This window comes from Falco cherrug, chromosome 9 (genome assembly GCF_023634085.1).
Source record: "Falco cherrug isolate bFalChe1 chromosome 9, bFalChe1.pri, whole genome shotgun sequence".
Classification (NCBI taxonomy): Eukaryota; Metazoa; Chordata; class Aves; order Falconiformes; family Falconidae; genus Falco; species Falco cherrug.
The window spans coordinates 29235738-29262852 of NC_073705.1; the positions used below are offsets into that span (position 1 = coordinate 29235738).

Genomic DNA, 27115 nt, shown 5'->3' on the forward strand with positions numbered 1-27115 from the left:
CTTTTGAAAAAATTATTTATATTTTACAGGTAAGACCATGATCTGTGTTGCATAGCCTGAATTAATTGGGCCCCTACTGCACCAGAGGAAAATGCCATCACATCCAGAATGCCAAGGAGGGAAACATCATAGCCACAGCTGGAAAACAAGGCCTGCTGTGGTCAGCCAGGAGGATAGCTGGGCGTTAGCAGCACAGCAGCTGCTGGGTGGAGAGAAGTGCATTGATACACAGAGGTTTTAAGACCTCTCTACTATTAAGACAACTTAATGAACACATTAAGTTCTAATGGGAAGGAGCTTATAACTGCCTGACTGATGAGGTGAGGAAGTTGTGAGGCATCCTGGGCTGTGGGTGGTGAGTGCTTGAGGTGGGGTGATTGTATGATGAGATTCCTTGGGGGAGGCTAAGGTGCTTTTTTTAAGGAAGTTTCCAGGTCTTTCAACGTGAAGCACAAACTGTTTGTTCTCCAGACATTTCTCATGGGAATGTGCCTGTTGGGTTATGCTGCCTAACAGAATTGAAGCCTTAGACTCATCTCAGTTACCCTGCAAAATATCTAACAAAAGATCTGAGCAGCATCTGGGTGGTCCATTAAAAGAGTAGATACCCAGAGATAAAGCACCTTTGTTCTTGCTGCCTGCTCTTCTCTAAAAGGTCCGCAAAGCTGAAGAGAAATCCCCTTGACAGCAGAGATAGCAGACCTTAGGAAGCAAAGTACAGGGTTCAGATTTATCTGCCTGTCTGCAGTAGTGTACAGCCTGTGAGGATGTACAGGAAAATGTACTGTTTGACAAGGTGGCAGCATCTTTTGTCACCTTAAGCAGAATCAGGTCACTGAAAACCTATCACCAAGACTAACGACATATCATCAGCTCAGAGGGTACATCCACCTTTTCACATGGATCCGTCAGAGGTATTGCAGTTTCCCAAAACACACCTCGGGAACATATGTATTAGTTCTCAACATTGAGCTGGGAAGGAGATGGCTGCTTAGTGCTGGTGTCAGACCCTGCTTCAGTGCTGACGTGCAGGCAGTAGTAAGGATCCAAACTTGGAAGACAAAATGATGAAATTTGTGGTTATAGTCAGTATAGTTCAGAATACCTGATCTAAGAGTTCATGGCTTATGTTGTGAGTTTTCATGAGTCATGGTGATGATTAAGATATTGGTAGCTCAACATGAATATTCTGCTGACCCAGCTCCCCCACCCCTCATAAACAGAGAATTTGGTTGTCTCTTTTTGTGTAAAGATTAAAAAAACAAAACAACAACAAAAAAAAGGCTTTTGAACTCATGGGGTTACAGCGTAACAAAGCAGAGAAACAAACCCTTCAGAAACAGAGATGAGCAGTGAGGGTGGGACTGATTTGTAGATTGCCTTGCAGAAGCCTCTGTTCTGGACCAGGCTGTGCGTAAGATGGACAGTTGAAAACTTACATTTCCAACAAGATGATGGACAACAGATGGGTAAAGGCAGGGGAGCACGGGGAAATGCTGTGGTATTGTTGGCCAAAGGTGCCGAACTGCTTTGATTAGCTTGGTCCCAGTCAACATCATCTGGGTATTGTAGTGAAGGAAGCTTTATGTAAGGAGCTGAAGGACAATGTGGTAGCTTGGTGGGTTTTTAGGAGTAGAATATCGCAGGTATGAGGGTAGAGAAAGTGGGGGTGTGCCTGCTTTGAACATTAAAGATAGCTGGGGTCTGGTGCTGAGCAAAGCACTTGTGCTCTGCTTGAGACCAAAGATGGGGTGAGGATGGGGCTGTGACATCTACTGAAAACAGACCAGCGTATGGGACAGAGCATTAAATAGGAAGGTGTCATGAGCAAGTGGTCCCCTTGGCAGAAGCGCTCCAGGTGGGTACAAGCAAGGCCAGAGGGCACCTGTGCCAGTGAAAAGAAAGAAGACATGTCACCACTCTGGATGGAGAAGGACTGAGGAAGTGACTGCTCCATTCATTTTCTTATCAGTTACATCAAATTGCTGCTCTCACCTCAGTGTATTGGTTCCAGCCCGGAGGACCTAGCACTACGAGTAACTTTTACAAAAACAAGTGGATTTAATCAGACAAGCCAATAATAATTAACCAGTGAGCTGGACGTTGAACCTTTCTTTGCTATTGATGGTGAGGGGGTTGTTCCTGAGCAATTACTCATTGTGTCACCCTTGACTTCTGAGCTGTCAACTAACTCCATGAACAATGAGACAGCAGAATCCTTGTGGTCACCCTGCTGTCCCCTTCTACCTAGTGCTCCTCAAGAGCATGCGTGATAAAGCAAATTCAGTTCCAGCCTTAGAGCAGCACCATTCTCACCTGCCCCCACACCACCTTTCTAAGCAGCAGGGTGATGATTTAGTGGCAGTCACGCTTTCTGGGGATGGTCCTCTGGCTGTCTCAGATGTTGGGGGTTGCTTTAGAATGAAAATGCAAAGTCTCTTTTAGGTTTTGTGGTCAGCTAGTTGCCAGAACATGCAGACAACACTGACGTGGGAAAGGGAGAGCTGGGAAAGTCTCCAGGCTCTGCAGCTCAGAATAAATTGCTAAAAGGAACACGGATCCTGGGGACTCGGACCACTGCAGCATGCGGTCTGCTGGGCTTCCAGATGTTGCAAGTTCTCAGGCCTGTAGCACTGCTGGTGTCCTGGGCTTCCTTGCTGGATGGCACGTGAGGAAAAGGGTGCTGTCATCTTTGACTCCTGAGAGACCAGCCTTTGCTGGACCTTTTGGCAACGTTAAGCAGGCTTGTTCTGGCAGGAGAGATCTGCTGCACTGAAGTAGCATCTGTAGTGGGTCCATATGAGCTTGTCTCTGCTGGTATGCACTGTTGAAGGCTGTGATTTCTGAGCAACGGCTGTGATGTCCTGCAGTGACTCCACAACAGCAGCTTCCCTGCATCTCCCCTTTGGCCTCTTCCTTGGATCTTCCTCTCCTCCCTTCCCCAGAGCCCGTGCAGTTTCCAAAGCCCTCGTGGTCACTGCTGTGGTCTGTAGTGTTGTGCAATAGCATCAAGTTAACAATTAACTGTGTGTCATCGGGGATTTTGTCCCAACACCACTTGAGGGTGTGTGGGGACTTTTGTCCTAAACATCCACCCAGGACATTCACAGCCAGGCAGAGTGAGGGGAAGAAGCTGCTGTCTCTTCTGCCCTGAGCCATGTCGGCAGCCCTGGAGGAGTTCTGCGGCTCCGTCTTTTGGGTGAGTGGCTGCATCACCCCCACTGCCTGTTCTTGGGGTAGGAGGCTTAGTGGAAGGGGAGAGCAGTAGTTCCCAAGACTCACGGCTTGTTCAGCCAGGGAGACCCAACTGGCAGTGGTCAGCAGAGGTTCTGCTATTTATCCAGGACTGCCATGGCACTGAGCGCTGTGCACAGCCTGCGTAGTATCTGCGAGCTAAAGATGAGTGACAGCTTCTGGAGTGAGCCCTGTCCTATTTTAGACCTGCAGCCCAGCTGGGAACATGGGACATCCTGCATGGACCTCTCAGGGAATGATCTGGGTCCAGCTTGGGGTGGTTGTGGGCGAGGCCCTCCCAAGTTCAGGCAGATACATGGGTAGGGGCACATCACCTGGGACCTTGGCTGAGTGCTGCAATGCTCAGCCAGGGAGGTGGTTGTTGAGGAAAGGGGGTGTGATGGGGTGGAGCAGGGTGGGCAGGAGCTGTGGGACTGCTGGCTTTTGTGCTGTGAACCAGGTGAGGGTCAAGTCATACCAAGTGACTTGGTTGTCTGTCCTTGCTGCCCCCAGAATGCCTCCTACCTTGCTCGTCCAGATGCCGACCTGCCTGTGTGCTTCCAGCAGACTGTGCTGGTCTGGGTCCCCCTTGGCTTCTTCTGGATTTTGGCTCCTTGGCAGCTCTTGCCCATGTGCAAATCCAGAACTAAGAAATCTTCTGTGACCAAACTCTACATCATCAAACAGGTAGAGTGGGACTGAGGGGGCGTGGAGGGCAGGCTGGAGCAGCCTGGGCTGGAGGGGTGGTGAGTGGAAAAGCCTCTGGGCTGGAGTCAGGTGTGGGCTGGGGAGATGAGAAGCGTATGGGCTGGGGCACCATCTGGGACAGAAATGTAAAGAGGAACCCAGAACTAAGGTGTATCTGGGACAGAGTGATTAGCAGGGCTGGGATGCACTGGGAGGGAGGGCAGAGGTGTGTACTGGGGCCTCTCACCTTGTGGGCTGTTTTCCTCAAAGCTTAAAATGATGGCAGTGCTCCTGTGGAAGTGCTGCAGCTTCACAGGGCCCTAGAAAGCTCTCCCAAGCCAGGTTTGTGTGGAAAGGGTATAATGCTGTACGGGGAACAGTGCTTTTATGCCCAGCTGTGTTGTCTCCCAGTGGTTTCCAGTGCCCACAATAGGCTGGGTCTCCCCTCACGGCTGCCCCGCTGTCCCATAGGTGCTGGCTACCTTGCTGATGCTGACGGCAGTGGTGGAGTTGGCCCTGACGTTCGTAGAGGACACAGAGCAGGACCCCCTGCCAGCTGTCCAGTACACAAACCCCAGCCTGTACATCGCCACCTGGGTAAGGGATCAGTGGGTAAATGTGCTGTGTGTCACCAAAGAGACAGGTGTGAGACTGTGGGGTCAAGCAGCAGAAAACTTTCCTAGCACAGAGATTAGCAGGAAGCCGTGTCCATGAGGGAAGCATAGCCTGGAAAATGGGTAGGGACCAGCCCTGAACACGTGCAGGTGGTGCACAAGGGCGACAGGTTGCAGGCAGGTGTCTGGTTGTACAGTGCTCCCTCCCTTTGTCCTTAAGACTGGGATAGGTATTATGCCTGTGTATGTGTGTATATATACACATATGTGTACATGTGTACGAGTGTAGCTGAGCTTTCTGGCAGGAGCCTCAGCAGCAGCAGTGTGGGCTTTGCAGGACTGATTGCACAGCGTGAACATCAGACCATGGCTCGCTGCTCTGATGTCTCACAGCTTCCCATGGGTTGCTGCTCAGTTTTGTGCAGTCGGGAAGTGCCACAGGATTCCCAGGCAGAGGAGAAAGCTGAGGATGTAGAGGCTGTTAGCTTGATGGAATATGTGCGTGGAAGCTGCAGATATCTTGTGTGAGACATGGGATATTCTAGCAATCTTAATAAAGCCAAAATGCTCAGCAGCTACAAGCAAAAGCAGCACCCCCGTTTGCTATCCTCCGTATTTTGTCATGTTGTTTAGTTACATGTGCAGAGTTCACGTGAAATTCTAAGCAAGAGGACTGCCCAGAGAGGTGCGCTGCTGGCACTCTGACCTGGCTTTAGTTCCAGGTCTGGAGGCAAGACACAGGAGGCAGGGTGTGACCCCTCACAGCTGGGCACATCTGAGAATTTAAGGTGAGAACAGCTAAAAAGAGAAACAGTGCCCTGCTGCGTTGTCGGGGTGCCTTCAGACCTTGCTTTTCTGATGAGGATCCTGATATGTCTTCCTGAAATAAACCTTTGCCCTATGCAATTAACTCTGAAGTTTCTTTAGGGTTGGCAGTAAGCTCAGTGTCTTCAAGGCAGTGAATCCCAGCAGAACACGTGTGCTGGCATCCCAGGAGACATGTCCCAAAGGCACGTTTAGAGCCCAGACCTAGTCCTGCAGCCCTACCTGAACCTCTGACTGATCTTTCTTCCCCCAGCTCCTGGTCCTGTTGATCCATGATGTGCGGCGCTTCTGCTTGTGCAGAGACTCAGGGATACTTTTCTGCTTCTGGACACTCTCCCTCCTCTGTGGGATATTGCCGTTCCAGTCGCTCCTCCGGAGAGCCCTGCAGGTTGGGTTTGTTCAGCAGGAAGCTCTGTGCTTCCCCACAGTCTTGTTCTGTCCTCAAAGAAAGTCCCTTCAGACTTCATCTCTTGACAAGCTCTCAGTGGTATCACTGAGGTCCCAGCTGCTCTAGGAACCAGAAGAGACCTGAGAAGTAACTGCTGTTTGAATTCATCCTGTTTCTTTGAGGGAGGCATAAGCTTTCCAGGACAAATTTCTCCCCTTACAGACCTATGAGAGGAGGGCAGGGAGGGGTGGCAAAGGGAAGCTGAGTCAGGACCCAGAGCAAGTTTTGCATGGCCCTGGTGGGCTCAGCCACATTCACTGTCCTGGGGATGGATCTTGTCTCTAAGCACCAGATGGCCTTGAGACAAACCCCCAGCAGTCTCTCTGGGCTCTCCATTCCTGCAGGCATCAATCTCCGATGTGCCACGGTTTGTCCTTTTCTTCATCTCCTACGGGCTCCAGCTGCTGCTCTTCCTTGTCTCAGGCTTCTCAGATATTGCCCCAGAAACAAAGGAAATCAGGAAGAAGGTGTGACATCCATGCGGGACTGTGCTTGGGGCTCGGGTACCACATCCTGGCTCGTGTGGCATGGGGGTAGGGTGAGCTCCATGCAAAGACTCCTGGCCCCTGTGGGAAGGAAGACCTGAGAGCTTCAGCGAGAGCCACGGCAAGAGCTGGAGCTTGCAGCCTGGGGCATCTGCTTGTATGTCCAAGGGTTGATGCTTCTGGGTGTGAGGTGGGGTTCCTGGGGCTGGAGCTGGCACAGTTTGAAATTTCTGGGGTCCTTAATGGCAGGGGGTGCTGAGTCAATTCTTGTCAACGCTACCCCTCATCATCTCTTGGTACCCATTTTGTTTTGTACCCTAGAACCCGGAGGTGACAGCCTCCTTCCTGAGCTCCATCACCTTTGAATGGTACACCAGGTGAGCTGGGCTCTGTGGGAGGTTGGGCTGGCGAAATGTAGGGGTGCTTTTGGGCTGGCCCATCCCTTTTTGGGGAAGCCTGCAGCACAGGCTGCTTGGAGTTAGTCATGAGAGGCACTGCATTCGGTGCAGCCCGAACTCAGGGCCAGGCTGGGTGTGAAGGCTCTGCGTTTGCAGCAAGGACTTGCCAACAGGTGTAGTGTGGGAAGCTTGCTGAGAGGAGATTTCTCTGCTCCACAGCATGGTTTTCAAGGGCTATCGCAAACCCTTGGAGATAGAGGATATCTGGGAATTGAAAGATAAAGACAAGACGCAGGCTATTTATGCTGGTTTGGAGAAGAACATGAAGACTGCTGTGAGGAAGGCCCAAGCAGAACTGGAGAAACGGAAACGCAAGAAAAGATCCCGGGAAGGTGACCCGGACCACGGGAACAACATAAGCAAGGCACAGAGCCAAGACATCCTGGTGCTGGTAAATCCCTTCCTACTCTTGGCCTTGCATGGGACTGAGAGATCCAGGTCCAGCCCTGGGCAGTAGGGTCATCTTGCCTCCCTGCAGCTCCCTTTGCTGGGTTTTCCCCTCTGATTCTGCAGGGCTGTGGGCAAGGATGGAGGAACTCATGACAGGGTACATGACATGCCCTGTACTTGGCAGATCCCCATGTTTTGAGAGACCAAGAGAGTCTTCATCCTTCTGCCCTGCAGAAGGACAGCAACCACCCTCAAGTCTGCAGTACAAGCAGCTCCCTTATTTCTGTCAGAAATAAGGCCAGATACCTCCAAGCAATGAGGTCAGAGTGAACATCACTCTGTGATCACCCCCGGTCTCAGATTCTTCCTGGGATGTCTGATTTTTGGAGAGATTCAGACAGGTCTGGGGTTTGCAACAATTGTCTTTGACAGACAAGAGAGGTGTTACTGCTGGGGGTGTATGACCTGAGCAGAGATCAGCGAGAGGGAACACAACAGGAGATAAATCTAAGGCTTCATTTGGGATGCCTGACCTGGGGGGTCTGTGGTGCTGCCCTGGAAGCATCCTTCCAAGTGCAGGAAGCCTGCACGACCAGCTCCTTTACTTCTGTGTGGGGTTCCCTCTAGGAGGAGAAGCAGCCCAAGAGGAAGAAGAAGGGAGACAAAGGGGACTCTGCCCCTCGCAAGGATTTCCCCAGGGGCTGGTTGATAAAAACTCTGGGCAAGACCTTCTGGCAGAACCTCCTGCTAGCAGTGGCTTTCAAGCTGGTGCATGATGGACTTGTGTTTGTCAGCCCCCAGCTGCTGAAGTGAGTCCTTTCTCTCTGCCCCTGTCCGTTCCCTGCCTTGGCTTTGCACCCAGCCCCACCACCTCTCTATGTGCACTGCATCCAACCCCACCATCTCCATAGGGGTATTTCTCCCAGCCCCACACTCTGGGGACTTCTTGTGTCCTCACCAAAGGCGTGAGAACGTGTTGGGTTAGTATAGTGAAGAACTGATCTGAGCTGGCTGCCAGCTCTTGCAGGGGATATCTTGCTCCCTGCTCCCAACATCGTTCATTATGCAGTCCTACTCCCTCCCTGGAGACAGTTCTGGCTCTTCTTTGGGGCCCTTCATGAGTCAGTCCAGCTCAGCCCTGGATTTGTTTTGCAGAGCTGCACAGTTTCTGTGGATGATCTGACCTTAGTGACCCATTGCTGTATGTGAGATGCAGGTCCCTGGCAGAACAGGGACACCCAGCAAAACAGGGGTCCCCAGCTGGCTGAGCACTGAGCCAGCTGTCTGGCACAGGGTCTCTGTCACTGCTCTTGTGAGGGTGCTCTCCCTGTGTTTTTTTGGGGCATCTTGCTTAGGTCTGTCTCAGTAGGGTGGGGGTCTCATGGGCTCCTTTATCCTCCAGGCTGCTGATTGCCTTTGTGTCGGATGAGGAGTCCTTTCCCTGGCAGGGCTATCTGTACTCCATCCTACTCTTCCTGACAGCGCTGATCCAGTCCCTCTGCCTGCAGCAGTACTTCAGCTTGTGCTTCCATCTTGGCATAAATGTGCGTGCCGGTCTCATTGCTGCCATCTACAAGAAGGTTGGTATGGCCCTGTCATCACCCCTGCTGGCTTTCCTCCAGCTGGGGATACCGGCATCCGTTGCCTGCCCCATCAACCTGGGACCACTGGAGTGTGCGCCCTTCACTTCCCAGGAAGGCGCAGGGAGAACTCTGCTTGTGGGACACTGTGGGTGCTAGTTCTGCCTGGGACCTGCGTGCTGCAGCCATGTGTTTGATAGCGACCAGGGGCTGAGGGAGGTTTCTCTTCAAAGCAGCGCAACACCTGGGGCAGCAGCCACTAGCATCCCTGCCTGGGAATGTGTTTCTTTCCTCCAGCATCCAGTGGTTCCTGGTGTGCAGGCAGTAATGACAGCACCTGTGGCCAGCAGAGAGGCACCAGGAGCAAACTCCGTGACCCAGCCTGGCCTGCTAATTCCCTGCTCTATGCCATGCTGCTAGCAGCCAGGCTGCTCCCAGACTGGCTTGCAGCGACTATGCTTTCTCTCTCCAGGCACTCACCATGTCCAGTGCCACCCGCAAGGAGTCCACAGTGGGAGAGACTGTGAATCTGATGTCAGCTGATGCCCAGAGATTCATGGACATGGCCAACTTTGTTCACCAGCTGTGGTCATCCCCCCTGCAAATTATCCTGTCCATCGTCTTCCTCTGGGGAGAGCTGGGCCCCTCTGTCCTAGCTGGCATTGCAGTCATGGTGCTGCTCATCCCCATAAATGGGTTCCTGGTTGCCAAGGCCAAAGCCATCCAGGTCAGTGGTGGGTGCAGGATCCTCCTTGGCCTCCCACTCCTGAGGCCCACTGTTAATCCCCTCACTTGTTTTCCACACTCCCCAACCCTTTCCTGATATGCTGTGGATCTTCTCCAGCCTGGGAAGCTCATCTGACTTGGGCTGGGGGTGCCTCTAGCCTGAGCCAAGGGGTGATCAGCTGAGATGAACAGGAGGCAGGTGAGACCTGTTATACCATCACAGCTGAACTTGAACAGGGCTGGGTGCAGCCTTGAGGACTGAAAATGAGATTTTGCCAACCATCAAATAAAGCTTTAGCTTCTACCTGATAACAGGTTGCTGTTTTTCCCAGGTTGTCCAGAGCCCCAGGGGCCAAGGTCCAGCCCACCCTTCCCATTCCTGTGGCAGCCCAGACGTATTTCCAAGGGTGAGTTGCTATCTGGTTTAGGTGATCTCTGGCTCTTCTGTTTGTAGGTGAGAAATATGAAGAACAAGGATGAACGCATGAAAATAATGAGTGAAATCCTCAATGGAATCAAGGTGAGCTGTGGAGTGGAGACCCCCTGGGAAGTTGCTGCACTGCTTTTCTTGGTGTACTCTACCTGGAGGCAGCACATCTGTATAACCCTGTAGCACCAGCGTTACAGTGTAGTTTGGGGCCCCTGTGTCTGGGATAGCCAAGCCTCAGTCTCTGCAGCTCCCTTGGCTTCCTTGCCTTCCTCACCTTTTGAAAGGTTGGCTGGGGAGGAGCTCTGGGTACCTGGACCAAGACTTGGGAGCCAAAAGAAGGTTTTCTGGGGGTTTCCTGCATTGCTGTGGTGGTGAGCAGGCTGCCGTGGTGGCAGAGGGGCTGTCAGTGACAAGTAAGCCGAGGATGAGGGAGTGGGAATGCTGTGGAGAAGTGCTGTAAGCCATGGGGCAGGACAGGAGGGAGGAAATGCAGTGACCAAGCAAGGTTCCGATCGAGCCAGGAGCTGGAGATATGGATGTGCTGGCCACCAGTGAGCTGAGTGTGCAGATGGGCATTTCTGTGAGGCTGGCACCTGCTCACCCTGCTCATCCCACAGATTCTGAAGCTTTTTGCCTGGGAGCCCTCCTTTGAGAAGCAAGTCAGTGAGATCCGGGCACAAGAGCTCAAGAACTTGGTGAAATTCAGTTACTTGCAGTCAATCTCTATCTTCGTGTTTACGTGTGCCCCCTTCCTGGTGAGTGCCAGCAGGCCTGGGGAGGGCTGCATCTTCCTCAGAGCTGGGGATGGGAAAGATTGGGAACCTCAGCTGGAGTGCTCCTGCAGCGAGGAAGGGGCTGGCTGGCAGATGCCTGGGATGCAGAGTATGGTCCTAGTTGCTGGCAGGAGAGCTGTGGTGGAAAGGGATCCCATCAGGGTGGTGAGGCGGGACTCAGTGGAGAAGGGAAGCAGGAGGGGAAAAGGTCCCCAGTGGGAAGGCACTGCTGAGGGCTTAGGGGAGCATGAGGGGCTGGGCTGTGCACAACCATATTGATGGTGGCTTTCCCTGCTGTCTGTCCTAGGTCTCCTTGGCCAGCTTTGCTGTCTACGTGCTAGTGGATGAGAACAACATCCTGGATGCACAGAAGGCCTTTACTGCCATTTCCCTTTTCAATGTGCTGCGCTTCCCCATGGCCATGCTGCCCTTGGTCCTCTCTTCCCTGGTGCAGGTCAGCCCTTACATAGGGCAGGGGGTGCAGGGAGATCTTATGATACTTCTGTCCAATCCAGCACATGGGGCTCAGGTGTGTGATGGACCTGGGCCTTGGACACCCAGGGGCCAGTGCACGGGACTCTGCTGGCAGTGGGGTGGGACAGGACTCATACGTGACACAGGCTTGGTGCTCAGAGGTTGGGGTGGGGGCTGTGTGTATGGGGTGCTCTGCTTAGGGGGGTCCTGCCAGCCCACGCAGCTGTGCCCCGTGCCCACATGCCATCCTCTTTCTGCCATGGCAGACCAATGTGTCGACTGAGAGGCTGGAGCGCTACCTGGGAGGAGAAGACCTGAAGACCTCAGCTATCCACCACAACCCCATTGCAGGCAGGTGAACCTCCAGGTTACTCCCTGTGGGTCACAGGCTGGCCCAGCCCCGGGCTTTCCCAGCCCTGAGGGACGGCTCTCTGCTGGCAGGCAGCGCTGTGCGTTTCTCGGAGGCCACCTTTGCCTGGGAGCAGGACGGCATCGCTGCGATAAGAGAGTGAGTGCTCCGTGCCATGCTGGGGACGGGCGGCTGGGGAGAGGGGGTCTTTCTGTGGTGTCAGCCAGGGGTGGCAGCCACCTCTCGCAGTGCTGCTAGAAGCGTGTGCCCCAGGGGCACTGCTCCGTGCTGGTCCCACGCAGGAGCTGCCAGATGAGCTGGCAGTGCTCAGCCCTCATGTTGTTGCAGTGTCACCCTGGACATCGCACCTGGGAGCCTGGTGGCTGTGGTGGGTGCTGTGGGCTCAGGCAAATCTTCACTGGTGTCAGCCATGCTTGGGGAGATGGAGAACATCAAGGGGCACATCAACATCCAGGTGAGAGGAGCTGGCTGGCACAGCGGGCTGTGAGGGCTGCTTGGGAGCCCAGCAGGGGGGCAGCAGGGCAGGGCTGGTCACAGCTGGTGGCTCAGGGCAAGGCCAGGCTGCAGGAGGTGGCAGTGCTCAGGCAGATGCTCTGAAGGTAGCTGGTTGCACGTCTCTCTTTTCAGGGCTCCCTGGCATATGTCCCCCAGCAGGCCTGGATCCAGAATGCCACACTGAAAGACAACATCCTTTTTGGGTCAGAACTGGATGAAGCCAGGTATCAGCAGGTCATCAAGGCTTGTGCTCTCCTTCCAGACCTGGAATTGCTGCCTGCGGGTGACCAGACAGAGATCGGGGAGAAGGTATTAGCCCTGGGCACTATGGGTTTCCCACAGCACGTACAGCAGAGGACAGAGCTGTTGCCCTGTGCCAGCCCAGTGCTCAGGGAGATCCCGTCCCTTCCAGGGCATTAACCTCAGTGGGGGCCAGAAGCAGCGAGTCAGCCTGGCCCGGGCAGTGTACAGCAACGCAGACATCTACATCCTGGATGACCCATTGTCTGCCGTAGATGCTCACGTTGGCAAGTACCTCTTTGACCACGTGCTGGGGCCAAAAGGGCTGTTGCAAAAGAAGGTGAGCGCCCGTGCCCTCCCCACCACCACCCAGCCAGGCAGGAATGGCACTAGCCTGGTGTTGACCATCCAGGGAAATCTGAGGTTGCTTGCTTGGGACAGAGAGGGGTCCTGTGGCTTTCCTGTGGGGCTGCAGCAATCAGGAGAGGCCTCCGTGGGTCCCCAGAAGGGTGCCCCATGTCCCCATAGCCAGGAATTGATAAGCAGAGGGGTCCCCAAGTAGGGATGGAAAGCCTGCAGGCCCATGGATGGGGAACAAGGGGTGCTCTGATGCTCACTACCCTGCAACCACTTTGTTGCAGACACGGATCTTGGTGACACACAGTATCAGTTTCCTGCCCCAGGTCGATAACATCGTGGTGCTGGTGGAAGGAGCAGTGTCTGAGCATGGCTCCTACAGCACCCTGCTTGCAAACAGGGGGGCCTTTGCCCAGTTTCTGAACTTGTATGGCAGCCAGGAGGAGGATGCTTCAGAGAAAAATACCACAGGTACTGGAACACAATGGGGCTGTGGCAGTTAGAGGGGCTGCGTGTGACCTGATCTGTCAGCCTGACCTGGCTTTATCCAGCCCAGGCACCAGTGGTGGCTGCTGTGAGTCCTTCCCAGCTTCTGGCAATCAGCAGCACAAGGACTTTCTGCTTCAGATTGGCATCCAGACGTGATGTTGAACAGCCAGCAAAGGACCTGTCTATTTTTTTACTTCCTTTTTAGTTTATTTATGTTTGTGGGTCCCATAATTTTATGTGGCAACAGGCTCCCTACCTTAGTGATGCTGGGGTGAGAAAGATCCTTTGGTTTATTCTAAATGTGCTGTTGGATAACGTTTCATCTCTATCATGTCCCCCTGCGCTATGGGGCGGAGAGGTGTCTGGTCAGGCAGATGCTCACCTTGCCTGGGCTCAGCCTGGTTGCTCAGCTGGAGCCTGGCTATTCCCAGTCTGTTGCCACAGGACCCATCTCCACCTGCTCAAAAGGATGCTCCTGAACTGGAGTGATATGACCTACTAAACTAGCATAGATATCTGCTTGGGGTCCCACCAGTGGTACTGGTACATCAGCAGCAGGAACTGCCTCCATGCAGTGGAGCCCTGTGTCAGTTCTCCTGCCAGCACAATGGATTTCTTCCTCCTGCTGTATTGGGCTTGCAGCAGGGCTGGAGAAGGTGTGATGTGTAGTGGTAGGACACAGCCTGGGCCTGGGGTGTGGGATGGAGCTGGGTGCAGCAGAGGTGTGGTGCATGGGATCTGCTTTCTCCTCCCTACCTTCCCTCATTCTTGTGCTTGTAGCTGTTGCTTTAGCTGAGGATGAAGAGCAGGGTGATGAAGACGTTGAGCCCTGTGTGGAAGACGGCCCTGATGATGTGGTGACCATGACCCTGAAGCGAGAGGCCAGCATCCATCAGAGGGAGTTCAGTCGCAGGTGGGACTTGACCTGAGCTCTCAGCTCTCCCTCCTGCCTCCTGCACTGCTTCCCTGCAAAAAGGGGTCTGGGGGCTTCCCGCTGGGACTTTCTCTACCTGCTCCTACACCAGCTGGGCTGGGTCAGGAGCATCTGATCTTGCCTTTACTCGTGTTAGTGTGTCACAGCCTTAACTCTGTGGTCTTCCCTGAAACTCATGCTGCTGGCTGGTTCTGCTTTTGGGGATGAGTGCGATGATTTCAAGGCTGCAAATGACTAGGGCTTCCACAAGGCTCTTTCAAAGCTGCTCCAGTTAGGACATTATTTCCCAGAGGGCTCCAGCACTGTAGTCCCAGGGCAGCATAGGGATGGACCCCCAGGAGAGTAGGACCCATCCAGCACCCTGTGACTAACAACACCTCCCTGCAGCCTTAGTAAAAGCAGCACCAATTCCTGGAAGAAGACCCAGGAGGATCCCCCCAAGAAGCTGAAGGGTCAGCAACTGATTGAAAAAGAAGCTGTGGAAACCGGCAAGGTGAGGAGGATGGATGGATGGATGGATGGATGGATGGATGGATGAAGCACAGGTACAAGACCCCGACTGTGTCTCAGAGAAGCTGGTGCTAGCTATCTGTGGTCCCACTGCAGCCAAGAGACACTGAAGTAGGCAGAGCTGCCTGGGACTGGTGGGCAAGGTGGTGGAGGGGAGCACTGTGGGCAGCAAGGTGGGAGCCCCGAGGCTGTGCCGGGGTGTCATTGGCCACAGTTTGCTGGGCAGTGGTGATGGGCTGAATCGGTTCACAGGTGAAGTTCTCCATGTACCTGCGGTACCTGCGTGCTGTTGGCTTGTGGTATTCTTTCTGGGTTGCCATGGGCTATGTTGGGCAGTATGTCGCCTTTGTGGGGACCAACCTGTGGCTCAGTGCCTGGACTGATGATGCACAGCGCTACCTGAACCAGACCTATCCCGTGGAGCAGCGAGACCTGCGGATTGGTGTCTTTGGGGCGCTGGGGGTGTCACAAGGTGAGCGTGGGAGCACAGGGGGTCCCACTCACCTCAGCTGTGTGGCCAGAAGGGATACGGCTTGCAAGGCCTGCAGCCAGGGATGCAGCAAGGGGCAGGGGAGCCAGCACTGCGCTCATTTGCCTGCTGCTGCCTTCCTTCTGGTTCCTGGCTGAACTGAGGGCAGAGATCAGTCTGAAACCAGCATAAATTGCCCCAAGAAGTCACCGTCCTTAATCAGTTTGGAGATAGTGCTATGGCTCAAGGCCTTCCAAAGGGTTAGCGTTCCTCCCCTGTGGTGGAACACAATTACTGGGGCCTCCCAAGAAGGTGGGATGCTGGGCTATCACAGTGGCTCGCTGCAGAGCTGCTGGCTTGGAGCTCCTTGATGTGTCCCTTGAGCCAAAGGGTGCCTGGGGCCAGAGTCACACATGAGCTGGTGATGACCGCCTTGTGCTCTCCTTGCAGCTCTCTTCCTACTCTTTGCAACCATCCTTTCTGCTCATGGTGCCATGCGAGCCTCCCGGGTCATGCATCAGCAACTGCTCGGCAACATCCTGCGTGTGCCCATGAGCTTTTTTGACACGACCCCGACTGGCCGCATTGTCAATAGGTTTGCCAAGGTAAGAGAACAGCCCCAACATGAAGAAAGTGTTCCAGCAGGTCTGGAGAGCATTGGGTGGTGGCATAACTCTGTTGCTGTTCAACACTGCACAGATGAGCCCAGATCAGGGCCTGGAAGGGACAAGAAGGGCATGGTGGATGTGAGGCTGGCTGTGAGGCAAACGACATCTTGGGCTATACCAGGAGGAGAGTGGCCAGCAAGTTGCAGGAGTTGTTATCTCCTCGGCTCAGTGCTAGGGAGGCCACACCTGGATACTGTGTCTTGTTCTGGGGCCACCTGGTCTAGAGGGATGTTGAGAAATTGAAGAGGTCCAGAGTAGTTTACCAAGAGAGGTGGGAGCCTAGAGCTCATGTCACACACTGACATGTCCTGGTTATGGACTTTCAGCAAAATATATGTTCTTTGTTATGTAAATGAAGCTCATTAAAAAAAAAAAAAAAAAAAAAGAGAAAATGAGAAAGGAGGGAGAACACAAACAGGTAGTTTCAAGTGTGCTGCTACTCCACTTCCTCCTTTGGTGCCACCACTTGATTTTTGGAAACAAAAATTGCTCTTGAGATCAAACCTATGGGCCTGCTTGGTTTACTCTGAGATGAGGGAGTTTGTGGTGCCCAGCTAGGAGACGGACGATGACTAGCTGGAGACCTGGGTGCACCTGCGTGGACCTGGAGTCAGCCCTGTCCCTCTTTCTGCCTCAATTCCTGCTCATGCATCCTGGGTCCAGATGAAGATATAGTTTCCAAAGCTGGTCTGTGCTACAGGGGAATATTATAGAAAGCTTGTCTGTTAAACCAGCCGTTCCCAAGCTAAGAGCTATGGCCCTAAATGGGGTTGTGATTCTAACACCAACTCACTGTCATCCAATATTTTTGCAAGTGTCTAGCACTGTGTTGATGAGCATGTAGGAACCCTGTAGGTTTGGGGCCTGTGGGTTTCTCCCTCTTGCTGGGATTACTGACTGCTTCTCCCTACTTCTTTGAATGCTCCAGGACATCTTCACAATAGATGAGACCATTCCCATGTCCTTTCGCAGCTGGCTCTCCTGTTTCATGGCCATCATTAGCACATTGCTCATGATTTCCTTGGCCACCCCATTCTTCGCTCTCATTATTATTCCTTTGAGCATCTTCTACTATTTTGTGCTGGTGAGTAACCAGAGCTTGGGAAAAGCTTCTGCCCTGCTTATAGCAGTATCTTTTGTTGCTGTCAGGCTTTGTGTTGGTAACCAAGCTGTGTCCTTCATTTCAGCGCTTCTATGTCTCCACGTCACGCCAGCTACGGCGTCTGGATTCTGTCACCAGGTCTCCCATCTACTCCCACTTCGGTGAGACAGTGTCAGGGCTTTCCGTGATACGTGCCTACGGACACCAAGAACGGTTCCTGAAGCAAAATGAGAGCACCATGGACATAAATCAGAAAAGTGTTTACTCCTGGATAATCTCAAATCGGTGAGTTTTATTTCTTATGCCACAGCACAGCCTGCAGCACCTCTGTCCATGGGCTTCTGGGTCTTGAGGGAGGTCCCTGAGATGCTGCAGTCCTCCCTCTTGATCTTAGGACAGAAGGTCTGTGTAGGAACTGGGGAGCTTGGGATTGGGACACCATCTGTGGGAAGGGGACATTTTAGGGTGATTTTGAAAACGAGAGTGTTGCCCCCCACAAAGTGCCCAGAGCCTGAGCAGGTTGAGCTGCACTGTCAAGGGCTGAGATGCTCTCAGTGGGTTCAGGGAAGAGGCCAGGTGGCGGTGCCATGGGGGCACTGTGGTGTTGATATATTACTGGTAGATGCTTTGGATGTTTGAGGGTTGTACAGCTGGGGCTCCTCTGAAACATGGCATTATCAGCACAGGAGGTTATGTGTGAGACACGGGGGGACTGACAGATGCAATGAATCTGCTTGCAGAATTGGCCACAAATCACATGCTGTGTGGGTGCAGGTACCATGTGTACAGCGCTGGGCTCAGGGCTGGATGCGCAGGGATGGTGGTGGGGTGCTGGACTTACTGGCGGGCCCTATGTTGATGATTGATGCCTCTCCCACCACCCCTCAGCTATCCTCTCCTGGTACAGGTGGCTGGCCATCCGTCTGGAGTTTGTTGGGAGCCTGGTGGTCTTCTTCTCTGCACTTCTGGCAGTGATTTCAAAGGGCACTTTGGAAGGCGGCATTGTGGGTCTTTCTGTCTCTTCTGCCCTCAATGTGAGTCAACGAAAGCTTTTTCTGACTCCAGGACAGGACTGTTCCTGGGAGCTCTGGCCTGGCTGCAGGATGTCTCCAGCTTTGATCCATGGAGAGGACATTAGTTGGGGTGTCCCATCATCTGGGGAGCTGCTATGGAGCCAGGGGAAAACACATCCCAGTGTGAGGGGGATACTTGCTGCTGTGGGGAGGAGCATGGTCCTGTTGGGATCAGAGAAGCTGCAGCAAAGCTTTTGAAGGGCTGGGGAGAGGGGGCTGTTGCTGGGGAGTGGAGAGTTAGGGGCCAGGCCAGGGATGCTCGCACCCAGGCTGAGTCCCTCAGCTGAGGTGGGAGGTGGTTGTTCCTGGGTCCCACTGAGCTCTGCATCTTCTGGCTGTGCCATGCAGGTGACGCAGACACTGAACTGGCTGGTGCGGACCTCTTCAGAGCTGGAGACGAACATTGTGGCTGTGGAGCGTGTACATGAGTACACAAAGGTGAAGAACGAGGTGAGGAGACCAGGGTCCAGACAAACACCTGCTGCACAGCTTGGTGCTAGCCAGTATCACAGGGTGCAACCCCTCTAATGCTCTTATGCCTCCAGGCTCCATGGGTGACAGAAAAGCGACCACCTCCTGGCTGGCCCAGCAAAGGTGAGATCCAGTTCATTGACTACAAGGTTCGCTACCGACCTGAGCTGGATCTGGTTCTTCAGGAGATCACCTGCACTATTGGGAGCACTGAGAAGGTGAGGACCTCTCTGCCTTCACTCCACTCTTTCCAGAGCAACACTGTGTTGAAGTTGTTTCTCTCCTCTTGGTTTCAGTCTGTAGGCTGGGGAGGGATGGTGACAGGATTGTGACTCCTGGGAACTCGAGCTGCAGGGCAGGGACCAGAGACCATCTGGGAGATGGTGATTTCAGATGCAGGGCTGGAAGTCCCACCAGACCAAGATGGAGAGCATATGCTCTGCTTCCTTTAACCCTGTCAGCTGGTCTAAGTAGCTGCTTCCACAGGTTGGGGTTGTGGGCCGGACTGGGGCTGGAAAATCCTCCCTCACCAACTGCCTATTCCGTGTGCTGGAGGCTGCTGGAGGGACAATCATCATTGACGAGGTGGACATAGCGACAATTGGCCTCCACGACCTGCGCCAGAACCTCACCATCATCCCCCAGGTGAGCTGATCCCTGCCTTTCCATGTTCCACTGCTGCACAGCCTCCCTGGCTTTGTTCCCTGGGGATGCGTTGCCCTTAGTGCATTCCTGGGTGCTGCAGAGACTCCAAGGGCCTGTGAGCATGGCACCACCACCTCCTGCCCAGCTGCAGCAGCGGTGTGGGCAGGATGGAGCCAGCCTCGGGGGCCTGGAGCCGTCGCCCCTGCTGAATGGCTGTGGTGTGACTGAACATGGTGCTGTCCCTGGCAGGACCCCATCCTCTTTACTGGCACCCTGCGGATGAACCTGGACCCTTTTGACCAGTACACAGATGAGGAGGTCTGGAAGGCCCTTGAGCTAGCCCACCTGAAGACATATGTGCAAGACCTTCCTGAGGGGCTGCTGCATGTTGTGAGCGAGGGAGGGGAGAACCTGAGGTGAGCAGAGCAGTGGAGGCATGCCCAGCTCCCGCCCTTCCCTGGGTCCCAGGGACCAGCCTGGGACAGCAGCCTCCAGTAGAGTGTCTGCCCAGGGACAAGGGCACAGAAGCTTCTGGGAGGTGAAGGTGGGAGAAAAGGGTCCAGGAGTCAGAGCTCTCACAGAGTAGTGTGAGCTAACCCTTCCATGGTGTGGTGGCCCAGAGAGCAAGATGCTGAGGGACACGGTGCGCAGGGTGGCTGATGATCAGCTGGCGGAAGGCCGGGCAGGCATGGTGGTGGGCTCAGGGCAGCATGTGGCAGTAGGCTTGCAGAAGCCGTGCTGGTGTCTGCCTAGTAATTCATGTTCTCCATGTCATCCCAGTGTTGGGCAGAGGCAGCTGGTGTGCCTGGCCCGGGCCCTTCTCCGCAAAGCCAAGATCCTCATCCTGGACGAAGCAACAGCAGCTGTAGATCTGGAAACAGATCACTTAATTCAGACAACAATCCGGAACGCGTTTGCAGACTGCACTGTCCTCACTATTGCCCACCGCCTCCACACCATCATGGACAGCAACAGGTACTGTGGGGCAGCATGGTGGGGTAAGGGTCGGGATCAAGGATGCAGCCAGAGGGGCAGGGGTGGATGCAGTGCCCGGGACAGCAATATACAGAGGTTCTAGGAGAGAACAGAGGGATGACAAGGATGGCCATGCAGTAGTTACGCCTTTGTGGCGAGAAACATTTCTGGCGATCCTTCTTTACAGCAACAGGCCATAGAGGTGTTTGCTGTTGACACCTTAAGTGTGTCACCCTGCTGGCACAGGAAGGAGAGCTGTGCCTCGCCTCTGTGCCGAGATGAACCGCATGACGTGGCTGTCGGAGTGAGGGTCGGTGGGGCCGTGGTGCTTGTGCCAGCGCTGCTACCAGCTCAGATCCCGGGAGCTCAGGCCTTTTTTGTTCCTGCTGCCAGGGTGATGGTGCTGCAGGCTGGGAGGATTGTGGAATACGACAGCCCTGAGGAGCTGCTCAAGAAGCAGGGTGTCTTCTCCGCAATGGCAAAGGATGCCGGCATCATGAACACAGAAACCACCATGCTGTAGGTGGAGCAGAGCAGTGTGTGGGTGCTTGCACGGGCAGCTCCCTCCCACTGGCACTCACCAAGTAGGCACCGGTGTCTCCCTGCAGCCAGGCAGCGGAGAGGGTGGCTTCTCTGGCTGTCAGGGACAGAGGACCTGGACCCAAGCGAGCTGTTAACCTTGTTACCTTGCACGCAAGGGTCTGGAGCTGCATAATTTATTCCGGTATAAAGGGAAAAAGTTACCTTCCAGGCAGGGAGACCACGACCCCCTTGGGGGTCTTAGTTTTTGTATTTCACCATGCCAGGGGAACCTAGCTGAGAGATGCTTCAGCACTGTAGAATGAATTGTACGGTTTTAATCTAAGAGTGAATGTTACCATTTATTTACTTTTTTGTAACTTTTTAGTGTTCCAACTAAAAGTCTGACTTTAAGGCATGCTAAATAAGCCCTGGTTTAGCTTGAAACCTAGCCAGTGTTTGGGGGAAGCTGCTAACACAGGTCTGGCAGACGAACGTGGGTGGGGAGTCCCAATCAAGTAGCAAAGCTATACCCAGGTATGAACACTACTCTCTGGCAGTGGAGGTGGAGAAGCCAGAGCCTGCCTGCTTTCCCTGTGGCTACAGCTCCCTTTGCTTGTAGTGCAAATAAATGAGGAAGTCCCTGGAGCTATTGTAACCACTAATGGGGCAGATTTTGGGCTGTGGCTCCAGACTACAAACCTGATGGTGGTGGAGACAAGTTGGGGAGGTGCAGGCTCATGTATGTGCTACACTGACATGTACACACGCAAAATACAGTGGTTACTGTTGACAGACTCTTGACCTTTCCCTGTTCTTGGGCAGGAAAGCCGGGAGCTGTATCAGTGACATCGGCTGGCATGCAGGCAGCCTGTGCCCATGTGCGTGCTGCCCACCCCACTCACAGCAGGGCAAACCCCTTCACCCCTGGCTGGTGGTAGGAAAGCCCAAAGCCACCTGCAGCCCCAGCTGAGTCATGTAACACACAGTGGGGGGAGAAAGCAGTGCAACCGCTTCATTTTAATGAACTTTCCTCTGAGTGTTTCCTAGTGCCTGAGCTGCAGCTGGCACAAACACCAAGGCAGAAGCATGCTGGACCCCACCGAAAGGTACATGTTCTTCCTGGCCCTGCAGGGTCTGCATGAAGTCTGTGGGCTTTGCCCCGAGCCCAGAACTGGCCAGGCACTCCTCCCGACTGTCCCGACACTTGCACAGGCACCTCCTATACACAAGGGCAAATCTTTATTTACAGAGCAGCAGTACAGGGGATACAAACACTACCCCAAGAGAAGGGAGCTTCCCGCTTCCCTCCTTCAGGGCACGGCAGCAGCGGGTAAGACACACCACGCCAGCAAAGGGCGCTGCATTCCCTCCCAGCATGTCAGCAGTGTCTCCGGTGCCCTGCAGGAAGGCACAGGCTAGACAACCCTGGTCAGAGCCCCCAGAAAATCAGGCTGTGATTTTTCTGAAACACAAAGCCTGTGCTTTGCCTTCTGCCCTGCTCCAGCCCAGGGATACCAGTGTGAAGACAAGTAGGTCTTGGGCACTGGAGATACTGTGCTGTCAAGGGAAGATGGTGTTCTGGACCTCTGGCCCACCTGGAGGGTGAGAATGCAATGGCTGCTGCTAGCAGCAGAGCTGAGAGAGGCCCAAGCCCCTGGGAGACAAAGCACAGGGATGAAGCACCTGCTGTAGGGGGTTTCAGAGGCTGGGCCCATCCCAGCCCTGCAGCTCAATTACTCCCACAGAACCTCAGAGCTGATTCTCCAGGCAGCGTGCGGATGTCCCATGCCGAGGTCCTGCACGGACAGGCGAGACCAGGCTTCTGCTGCTGCTGCCAAGAAGACACAGGGACCACATTCAAAGGGCCCTGGTTGCTTTTAACACTACTGGGCTGAAGACGGGCTCCAGAAACTCAGCATTAATCTTCCACAATTTAAACCTACAGCAGCTCCTCAGCCCTGGTGGAGCCTTACCCTCCTGGGTCATGGCCCCAGGCTTTGCTCCCCTGCTCCTGGACAGACACAGGAGACTCAAACAGCATAGGTGAACTCACCCCTGCCCTCACAGAAGCTGCATGCTCCTGCCTGCCCTGCCAGCCCACCCTTCTTCCTTCCCAGAAGAGCAAGTGGCAGCTAGCATGCTGGGGCCCAGGATCACTGCAAGGCTGCGAGGGACACAGCCTCAAGGCAAGCAGTAGAGGCTGCAGGGCTGGCCAGCCTCCCTGAGGCCCCTGGCAGTCCTGGCAGGAACAAGGTATGGGGTGCAGGCTCCTGCCCGCTGCCTCACGTGTACTCTGTCTTCCGGATGTAACTGGAGGGCACATAGCCCTGTTTCCCATGCGCCTCGGCCAGCCACCACTCCTGATTGCCTGTGATGTCCTCAAACTGCAGGATCCTGAGTCTTTGGTTAGCTGACACACTCAGCTCGTTGGTGTTTCGGCCTTTGAAGGTGTAGAGAGCATAATAGACCTGCCAGACAGAGGGAGAGTGTCAGCTGCATGGCCGTGCAGGGTCTGCATGAAGTCTGTGGGCTTTGCCCCCAGCCCAGCCTTGCTGTGGCATTGCACAGGATGTGTCAGTTTTTGTTCCTCTCCCCAAACAGCGACACCACAACCCTGTCTTGGCCTCTGCCAGAGCTGCCCTGCCTTCACGTGCCCACCCCCATTTGCAGCCTAGTTCTCTGCCTCTGCACTTCTGCCACTAGGAGAAAAGGTCCCATCCTCCATCTCAGCCTTTTGGGACAAAATAGCCTCCAAGTCCCACCTCTCCCTGGTCACTGCCAGGGAGGAGGATGATTCAGCCCCCACTCAAGCAATAGGACCAGTCCTTGGCAACCCCAGCTGCCTGGGGAGGTTGAGGGGCCTCACCTGGTTGCCTTCTGACTCACTGCTCTCCAGCCCAGAGTCTCTGTCTTCCACCAAGGCTGCGGGCCTGAGATGTGCTTTGGTGAGGTGCCCGTTGCGAGAGCTGGGGCTGCAGCTCAGTTCAGGGCGGCTGTAGCGGCGCTGAGATGTCACTGTACCAGCTTCTAGTGGGGCTGTCCTGTCACCAGAGCCAAGCTGGGGCAGAGAGGGGGAGTCCACCTCCGTGGCAGGCTGTGGGGACTGGTAAAGGTCTGCCAGGGAGGCTGAGTCCTGCAGGGGTTTCTGAGTGAAGGTGACGGCCGCCCCACTGGGGCTGAAGGTCAGTGTGGTGTTGCTCTGGGGAGAGGAGCTGCTGTGCTCTGACTCGTTCGAAGAATGGCTGCCAACAGAGACATCTGACTGGCTGCGGCGTGGGTTGTAAGGCTTCAGAAAGGAGCTGTACACAAAGCCCTTGGTCACTGCAGAGAGGGAGAGGAAGGGAGTTCAGACTGGGGCACAGGGGGACCAGAGGAGGGGACACACAGCAGGTGCCAAGGGCAGGGAGCAGCCACCTACCCCCGTTGTCTATGAGCCAGCGATTCTGGCTGCCCATGGGGTCCTTCTTCTTGATGACACCCACAATGTCTCCCTCCAGCAGTGAGACATCCAAGTCTTGGGCAGCATTGAAATTGCGGTCTGCCTGGAAGAGACTGTCTGGGGGATAGCGGGCCAGGAGGGCAGCTCGGATGTCATCTGACTGCAGGAGGTAGCTAGGCTGCAGAGGAACAAGGTGGGCATGAGCGGCTGCCCTGGGCAATGCAAGCCCTGACACGGGGCAGAGGGAACTCACCAAACCAACAAGGGGCTGCCGCCGGGCAGACTGCCGCTCCACACTCTTCCTTTCAAAAGGCTTCTTGGGAGCCGCCTGGGACTCTGGGAAGAAGGTGAAGGACTGAAGCTGCTGGAGGACTCGACTGTGCTCATCCTGGAAGATAGCAATGAGGTTCCCCTCCCTGCTGGACACCTTCAGTAACTGGAACCAGAGCAAGTTTGGAGGTCATGGTTAGGTGACAGATGCTGGGAGAAGTGTTCAAGAGCTACAGCAGAGACCACATTAGCTCCCAGGCCAGGCAGGGCTCTGAGTCTTGCCTGTGACTTGCATCAGGCCCACATTTGCAGTCCTGTCTTGACCCAGCTCTGAGTTCTCCCCAAACTCATGACCTGAGATTCTCCCAGGCAAATCCTCTCCTGCCACTGCTCCAGGAACAGCCACAGCATTCACCATCTCTGTGCACAACTGCATTGTGACCCCACAATCCCTGCCCTGAGAGCATCCCACAGCAGCCCTCCCCAAGGCACTTGGGACCTGAAACTGCAGCAGCAGCTTCCCCCGCAATTGGACGAGTCCCAGGGAGGCTCGGGGACAAGCCCCACGCAGGGATTAGCACTGCCCTGAGCCCAGAGTGCTGGCTGTGCTCCAGGAACCCACCGACAACAGGGGTCTCAGCTCCTCCAAGGCCAGGCGCACAAAGTCACAGTGTGCCTCAGCATAGCCCCGCACGCAGCTGGCAAACAGCTCCTTGGCGAAGCGCAGGAACTTGGGCAGCTCGTCCAGCAGCTGGGCGTTGAGGGCCTCATAGTTGTTGCGGGCTGACTGCAGCTCCTCCAGCGTTCGCTTGTCCTTCAGCTTCTCCGCTCGCTCCGTGCAGTTGTGGAAGTCAAGGAGCTTGTCAAAGCGTTTCTGCACCAGCTTGTGGGGCCCCGCAAACATGCTCAGCAGCTGGTTCAGGGGTGAGCTCACCAGCCGCTCTGTCCGCTCTTTCTGGTGGGCAGAGATGCAGAGACCAGGTGAGTCAAGGTGCGCTCTCTCACTGTGCAGTGAACAGAGCAGCTCACCCTCCAGCACAAAACCTCCTCAGGGCACACGGGGTCCATCTTCCTGATGGCACCCACCAGAGCTCCACAGTCCTTCCAACAGGAACTATTCTACAATCTTACATAAATATGCCAGTGTGGGCAACTCTATGGGAAGTACCTGAACCACTCACGTAATGAGCTGTAACATTTCAGTTAGGGCTGAAAAAATGTGTAACAGGCACACTCAATATACATCACAAACCCACAGGCATCAAAGCTCTCAGGAGGGAAGAGCCAAACAGGAGCACTCACACCTCTTCCACACTGTGTTAATTCTCCCTGCAGCCTCCCAGGGGCTGCCCATCTGCAGCCGGCCCCCAGGGAGGCCCCAGAAGGGTGCCCCCAGCACACTAGAACACAGCCTCACTCACAAAGTCGGAGAAGAGCTGGTCGCTGATGAGCCGATTCACTTTCTGGAACTGGTCCAAGTCCCCACTGCCCTTCTCTGTGCACAGGTCCCACATGCTCACTGCTGCCAGGGCCTTCATGCAAGCTGACTCCTGCACCAGGGACACACAGTCAGCACAGCCATGCTTGCTGCCCAGGAGAAAAGGCCTCCCAGGGCAGCCCAGACTCTCAGAGACCACCCCAGTCGCAGGGCTGAGGGCAGGAGCACTGGCCACACACCATGCAGGCAGGAGGGGCAGTGCACAGCAAGCCCCGTGGGTTGGGCATCACACCCAGACTGACTCACCCGGACGTGCTGCAGGTAGAGGGAAAGGTCCCGGATGAAGGACTTGATCAGCCGCTCCTGCATTCGGAAATTTTTCTCTGTCTCTTCAAAGGCTTCATCCTTCAGCTGTGAGAGAAAACATCTCAAGGGAGGCAATGCAGGACTCCAGCACCCCGCAGAGTGCAAGATGTGGGGCCTCCTGCTCACAAGCCAGACAGCAGAGATGGGTGGTTCAGACCCTAAGCTCACTCTGCCTTGCTGGCCAGGATCAGAGTCACTCATCGGGGAAGTAGCAGGTGTAGGGGGACAGCAGATACCACCACAGAAGCACTGCAGGGTGTAAGTGCACTTGGCAGTTGATGTAAATTACCTGGGGTGCAAAGCCTGTGAGATGCTTGAGGTGGCTGCTCACACGGTTGGACTTCTTGATGATAGAGTGGAAGTTGAGCTTGGAGATCTTCTCCATAAGGCTATCCTCATCCCCTTTGCGGTACTTTAGTACTAAAGAGATTGATGTAGAAATCAGAACCCTTGTCAGCACAACACCCATGTCTTCCAGTGCCTCATCAACAATTGCCTTGCTGGCTCTCCCCTTCCCTAAGCCTTTACAGTGCCAGGTACCCCACATATCATCACAGAATCATGGAATGGGTTGGGTTGGGAGGGACACTAAAGGTCATCTAGTTCCAACCCCGCTGCCATGGGCAGGAACATCTTCCACTAGACCAGGTTGCTCAAAGCCCCATCCAACCTGGTCTTGAACACCTTCAGGGATGGGGCATCCACAGCTTCTCTAGGCAACCTGTTCCAGCGCCTCACCACCCTCACAGTAAAGCATTTCATCCTTGCATCTAATCTAAATCTACCCTCTTCCAGTTTAAAGCCATTATCTCTTGTCCTATCACTACATGCCCATGTAAAATATCGTATCATACCATACATCATCTTGAAATCCAGCACTGTGCCACCTGTATTACCCTTTTTGGCTCCTGATATGCCCTACAGTTTGTAGAACCACCACTCAAATTCTTAAATAGGATTATGCATAGTGTTAATGTAAGATGACATAGGAGATGGTGTACAATAACCACTGTACACACAGAAGGTATTTATTTTGCTTCTTTAGCAAACATAAGCAAGCTTTACAGGCAGCATATGTCCTCTCAGCTTCAGTGGAGCTATGTGGAAAGAGTAAAGTGTTAGACTTGTGTAAGTCAAGAGCTTCAAAGGGAAAACAGG

General features: G+C 54.4%; 2 protein-coding genes across 7 annotated transcripts in view; one reads left to right on the forward strand and one right to left on the reverse strand.

Moving 5' to 3' along the window:
- Positions 1-2124: 2124 nt before the first annotated feature.
- Positions 2125-21238, forward strand: ABCC2 (ATP binding cassette subfamily C member 2). Of its 3 annotated transcripts, XM_055719648.1 has the most exons (32): positions 2126-3199; positions 3748-3921; positions 4393-4518; positions 5614-5748; positions 6153-6275; positions 6615-6670; positions 6911-7142; positions 7769-7950; positions 8544-8721; positions 9194-9448; positions 9902-9967; positions 10495-10632; positions 10958-11104; positions 11391-11479; positions 11570-11632; positions 11822-11948; positions 12122-12298; positions 12402-12569; positions 12871-13057; positions 13856-13988; positions 14397-14502; positions 14772-14991; positions 15439-15593; positions 16585-16740; positions 16844-17043; positions 17666-17792; positions 18180-18281; positions 18377-18520; positions 18789-18947; positions 19197-19363; positions 19728-19922; positions 20316-21238. In XM_055719648.1, exons 1-32 carry the CDS (start codon positions 3158-3160, stop codon positions 20443-20445), a joined length of 4659 nt encoding a protein of 1552 aa, XP_055575623.1. In that variant the 5' UTR covers positions 2126-3157; the 3' UTR covers positions 20446-21238. The 3 variants fall into 3 exon arrangements, with proteins under 3 accessions (XP_055575625.1, XP_055575623.1, XP_055575624.1); XM_055719650.1 differs by lacking the exon at positions 4393-4518 and having other exon boundaries at positions 2125-3199; XM_055719649.1 differs by lacking the exon at positions 6153-6275.
- Positions 21239-21666: 428 nt separating this feature from the next.
- DNMBP (dynamin binding protein) overlaps positions 21667-27115 on the reverse strand; it is a 35586-nt gene continuing 30137 nt past the window's right edge. For all 4 annotated transcript variants that reach the window (XM_055719652.1, XM_055719653.1, XM_055719651.1 and 1 more), the window contains 8 exons: positions 26247-26377; positions 25898-26002; positions 25575-25703; positions 24776-25108; positions 24137-24319; positions 23863-24061; positions 23311-23765; positions 21667-22912 (listed from right to left, as the gene is read on the reverse strand). In XM_055719652.1, coding sequence (XP_055575627.1) covers positions 22727-22912; positions 23311-23765; positions 23863-24061; positions 24137-24319; positions 24776-25108; positions 25575-25703; positions 25898-26002; positions 26247-26377 — 1721 coding nt within the window. In that variant the 3' untranslated portion in view covers positions 21667-22726. The remainder of the gene's footprint in view (positions 22913-23310; positions 23766-23862; positions 24062-24136; positions 24320-24775; positions 25109-25574; positions 25704-25897; positions 26003-26246; positions 26378-27115) is intronic.

Coding starts and splice junctions, on each gene's coding strand:
- ABCC2 (XM_055719648.1), top strand. CDS start 3,158: ATGTCGGCAGCCCTGGAGGAGTTCTGCGGCTCCGTCTTTTGG. Junction 3,200..3,747: donor TCTGCGGCTCCGTCTTTTGG/GTGAGTGGCTGC, acceptor TGCTGCCCCCAG/AATGCCTCCTACCTTGCTCG. Junction 14,503..14,771: donor AAGCTGTGGAAACCGGCAAG/GTGAGGAGGATG, acceptor ATCGGTTCACAG/GTGAAGTTCTCCATGTACCT.